Raw genomic sequence first — 5,301 nt, 5'->3', positions numbered from 1 at the left:
TCTGTCTCGCAACACAGGCTATCTCCTCGCGCTACCCGTCAGACATGTGTCTGGTGGGGCGCGCCACATCTCGCCTCGTGACAGGGCTGCACTCCGATTGCTCTAACTTTTGCATACGAACTCGGATTTGAACGATTTTTATATCAAAATCGATCGTTTCGATGAGACGAAGACAATCCGTGTAGAAACTTTTCCCATATGAAGCCATCTTGCAGGTGTAATCAGCCGAATAGTGTTCTGAATACAAAATCTGAGTACTTCGAACATAACTTCGGCCTTAGAGATGAGACCGGATGTCTATGGCCCAAATATCAAAGTTTTTCCTTTTTACGATACGGAACTTTCTCACTTTGAGCACTTCTCCATTTGAGGCCATCTTAATTAAGTTCTTGGCCGTGCCAAAATATGGTGTCAACACATGCCCCCCTGTTTTTCGGCAAAGCTTGTGTGCCGAAAAATAACTTGCATGATGCTTTTATTAAGGACGATGTCAACACTCCATCGGCCATTTTATGTGCTTAGGGTGATAATTTGTATATCGGCCATGTTTAACTTCTTGTTTACATCATACCCTGGAACCGATCACCACCAATCGGCTTTAAAGAGATGGGAATGAACCCGTTCCTCGTAGCACTAAGGAAATCAAACTCCGAGAGGTCACACCCTGTTAAGAAAGTAACATCCGGATGATTCCAATCCACCGATGCATCGGCCAAAGCAACACAAGCCGAATTATCCGCGTGAATGACTTCTACCTCATCATCGACCCACTGTATTAAGAATTGATGCATGGTAGATGGCACACATTGGTTAGCATGAACCCAATCGCGGCCTAATATAACATTATAGTTACCTTGCACCTCGGCGATGAAGAATGTGGTGGCCAAAGTTTTGCTTCCCACGGTGAGTTCCATGCACATCACACCTTTGGCCTCTGTCTTTTCTTTACCCTCAAATCCATTCAGTACCATATTGGTCCTCATCAATGCATCATCATCTAAACCCAACTTCTTGAAGACCGAGTAGGGCATAAGATTTACCACAGCACCACCATCAATGAGCATCCTAGCAACCGACGATCCGTTAATATGACCTTTGAGGTACAATGTCTTCAAGTGTTTCACCGGTTCTTTTGGCTTCTCGAAGATAGCATTCTTAGGACCAAAATCCAGCTGGGCTACCTCCCCTTCTTCACATATAGCACGAAACTCGGCAGGTAAGTAATATACCATATTAATATCCATACCTTCCCGAACCGGCGTAGATTCGTAATCCACCATCTCATCTTCATCTCCCAATGTGAATATTGGGCTCAAAGATTCCTCAATTGAAGGGGATGTTTCAGGTGGTGTGGATGATGTAATAGGGGTTGCATCATCCTCTTTTGGTGGCGAATGTGTTACTGTAGCTAATGTAGAAGCATCTGCGTTTTCTTTTTGTTTAGGCCTCCACACTTGTTTTGTGAGTGCCATGGGCCGAATTTCACTTAACAATTCGTCCCTTTGCCTCTCCTCTTTGTGCTCTACCTTCTCGTGGTTCCTCATGCGTTGTAATCTCCTTTTCATGGTCTTGGTTAAACCGGGAGGACACCACTTAGGTTGAGTATATTTGGGATCCCTTGGTTTGGCCTTGCTTGTGCTTGCCTCATGATCACTAACTATGGAACCCTGCTGAACAATAACAATATCACCATTAGAAGTAGCCAGATTACCAACAATCGCCTTTTTGATCTCCTTTTGCTTGTCGCATTCTGAAATTTCTGCATTAGATAACTTAACACGCCACACTTTTTTATTGGCCTTACTTGGAGAAATTTTTGTTGGCCGGTTAGCACCATAGCTCAAACGACCTTGTGTGGGATAATAAAGCCTCTCGCGAGCAGGCCTTCTAGGTGCTGCCCACCCCATATGGAAAGCATAAGGAGCCATTGGGGGCTGCCCCCATCCTCCACTGAAGCCTCTCATGTAATATGGCGCATAGAAGGGTTGTGACATCCATGGTGTCGGTGCCCATGACCCATATGGCCTTGCATATCGTCGAAACTCTTGCTCCGGAGGCAATCTTGAACGCTTTGAATGTGATAGCCGATTAGAGCTAGAACCGGCCGCTTGACTTGCATATTTGGATAGCAACATATCAAAAGTTGGCTTGATTCTCTTGTTCTTAGTTTCATTCTTTTTCCACTTGCCAACTTCTGAATTCTTGGGCTTGATCAATTTAACATGAGCATCCTCTTGTACTTGTGGTTGCCCCCCGAGTGTAGCATTTTTTATAGTGATCTTCAACACTTCCTTGCCATCGGGTTGCTTCTCAAGCACAATCTTTCTTCCCAAGACCTTGTCGCCCTCCTTGCTATTCCTGGGTTCACCAATAACAACATTATCTTTATTAGCGGATTCGGCTATGTTAGGCCGAATTAACATTTTCTTCCCTTCCAAGTCTATGGTGTTTATGGGGAAGGGCTGCTTATCAACTTGCATCTTAGCAAAATTCAATCGTCCGTCATTAATGGCCGATTGTATCTGTCGCCGAAAAACATTGCAATCGTTAGTAGCATGAGAAAATGAATTATGGTACTTACAATAAGCACGCTGTTTCAGCTCCTCAAACGGCGGTATGGTGTGTGATATTCTAATCATCTTATCTTGCAAGAGAGCATCAAATATTTTATCACACTTTGATATATCAAAAGTAAACCTCATCTCCTCATCACGATTCTTGCGAATCAGCTTAAGAGCATTGCACATATAGGGTTTGGCCTTTGAGGACCAAACAAATTCAGTAGTATAGACATCAACCTCATCGTCCGAATTATCATCATTGTGTTCAACCATATGCATTCTAGGACGATCGGTTGCAGACCTATGGACCTCTTTACTTTGACTCTCTTGGGCCAAAGCTTTTTGTAAGACTTGATTAATGCTCGAAAACTCATAACTTTCTAGCCTTTCTTTAATGTGAGTTTTCAAACCATTAAGAACAAGATCTGCCAAGTCTCTCTCAGTTATCACTAAGCTATAACATCGATTTTTTATATCTCTAAACCTCTTGACATAATCGGTGACCGATTCATCATGTTTCTGCCTAACCGATGTAAGATGTGACAACTTTAGCTCATTATCGCCGCTATAAAAGTGACCATGAAACTTTTGCTCTAATTGCGACCATAAGAGAATTGAGCCATGTGGTAAAGCAGCAAACCATGAAAATGCGGTACCAGTTAAAGATAACGGAAATAAACGCACTTCCAATTCTTCTATGGAACCTGCTTCACCCAACTGTGCTAGATACTGACTCACATGCTCCCAAGTTGTTTTCCTACCCTCACCACTAAATTTAACAAAATCAGAAACCTTATAACCTTGAGGGTAAGAAATTGCATCGAAGTGTTCAGGATAAGGCTTTTGGTACACACGACTCTTTACTTTCGGCTCGTTTCTAAAAGTTTCTAGAAACATCTTATGCAAATCCTCCCTTAATTTAGCTAAAATTGGATCCGAGGTAGATGAAGATGTTTGTGGCAATGACATAGGAGCAACCTGAGTACTAGCTATTGGTGCAACTTGTGGGATGGGCGCCGAACCATAATTTGGCGGAAGACCAAACATGCCTGCGCCTATGGGTGGTGTGACAAAGTGATTCAGCGTTGACGCCGAATTGGGCACACTCATAATAGGATTAGAGTATGTAGGTGTAGCCACAAGCTGGTTGGTTTGAGTAGGGTAAAAATTCAACGGCATATTATATTGTTGTTGCATAGGTGGTGCCGATGAAATAGGTAAAATTGGACTAGGGTTTTCAGATATACCAACAGTACCACTAGATGATGGAGGCATATTTTTCTGAGCATTAGCACTAGCCACAAAAGAATTGTATGCCATCACAGTACCCTTACTAACAAGACTTTCAATCACAGCCACTTGCTCTGGAGAAAAAACTTTACTCGCAGTGATTAGATCTTGTTCGTCGATGAGGGGAGGAAAATTGGTGTTTCCAACCGGAGTGATGTTGCCTTGACGGTCCTTCTTGAAACTTGAAAGAAACGCTTCCAAATCCTCCTCCTCGCGCTTCTTCTTGAGCGCCACAAAAGCCTCTTCACGCTGCTTCTTGCGCGCTTCGTAGGCTTAGCGATGTTCATCCGATAGTTCATCAAGACCGGGCTTAATGATGTTATCGGCGTCAACTTCTGAGGGCTTGGGGAGATTAGACATGGTTGATGATGATTCTTGATCTTTCTTCCCCAGCGGAGTCGCCAAAAAGTGTGTTCGCACACGAACACTTCACCGTGTACCTCCAACGCCGAGGGTGATGCACCGCAGCTCACGTCGAAGGAGACCCGTCCGGAAGCGCGGTACGCAAGCAATCCGGCGGGTGCTTTTCAGGACCGGAAACCCCACGCGCCCGGGAGGGACCCCGTCTGTCGGTGTACTAGAGTAGGGGTACCCTAGTACCCCGAACTTGTGCACGGGCAGTCGCAACATCCCGCGGCAAGGCTTGCCGAGTGACCGCCAAGACCCTCCGCGGCTACATTGAAGACCATTCAAGAACAAAGTACTCAAACCAAGGCCCCGGCAAGAGAAGCTTGCCGGGAAGGAGACAAGACCCCGGCAAGAGGAGCTTGCCGGGAAGGCCGACCAAGGCATACCAAGAAGACTTGCCGCGACACGCCGCGCGTCCTGGCAAGGCCCGGCGAGCGACAAGCTCCCGAACACGACAAGACGACGACCGCGGCAAGGAGCTTGCCGCGGGAAACTCCCACTTCGTGCCCGCGCTCCAGCACACCTGCCAACGTGTCGCTCTAGGACCCTCCCAAGCACACGTGGCAGGGGGCCGTGCAGCTAGGGGTGCGAGGTGGCAAGCAGGCGCTGACAAGATAACCATCGTGGCAAACGGTGGCGTCCCTAGCGGTCCCTTTCGGTACTGTTTAGGCGACACAGACGGGCAATTAATGCCCTTGTCCCCTGCCGCCAGGGTTAGGTATGATAACACTGTAGCAGGTAGATGTACCTACCACAACACCTTTCCATTTTTGCCCTTTACCTCCGTTGCCATGTCGGTAACCCCTTGAGCATATAAAAGGAGGCCCGTATGCAACGAGGGGGGGGGGGGTTAGCCAGTTCGTCCACTCACGCTCGGTCTTGCTAGCCGCCGGTGTGTACTGTAGCACTCCGCGCTCCCGAGCTAGAAATCAATACAAAACCACAAAGCAGGAGTAGGGTTTTACGCATCCGTGCGGCCCGAACCTGGGTAAATCGCTCGCGTGCATCACCTCGATCTGCTCTTTGCGCGACCTCCGCCCCG

At 46.7% G+C, this 5,301-nt stretch overlaps 1 protein-coding gene across 1 annotated transcript; it reads right to left on the bottom strand.

The window, feature by feature from the left end:
* Window positions 1–560: 560 nt before the first annotated feature.
* On the bottom strand, window positions 561–1,837 carry LOC147972805 (uncharacterized). The gene is made up of 2 exons (XM_087523694.1): window positions 1,805–1,837; window positions 561–1,667 (listed from the first exon to the last, which is right to left on the bottom strand). Exons 1-2 carry the CDS (start codon window positions 1,835–1,837, stop codon window positions 561–563), a joined length of 1,140 nt encoding a protein of 379 aa, XP_087379820.1.
* Window positions 1,838–5,301: the final 3,464 nt, after the last annotated feature.

The sequence above is a fragment of the Triticum urartu genome, chromosome 5A (genome assembly GCF_056163025.1).
Source record: "Triticum urartu cultivar PI428250 chromosome 5A, HENAU_Tu73, whole genome shotgun sequence".
Classification (NCBI taxonomy): domain Eukaryota; kingdom Viridiplantae; phylum Streptophyta; class Magnoliopsida; order Poales; family Poaceae; genus Triticum; species Triticum urartu.
This window is presented reverse-complemented; position numbering and strand designations above follow the sequence as displayed.

Bases quoted from the DNA above. Each gene is read 5' to 3' on its own strand.
- LOC147972805 (XM_087523694.1), bottom strand. From the start codon at position 1,837: ATGGTGCTAACCGGCCAACAAAAATTTCTCCAA. The intron at 1,668-1,804 runs GTAAGGCCAATA...ATTGTTCAGCAG, and splicing joins GCCAACAAAAATTTCTCCAA to GGTTCCATAGTTAGTGATCA.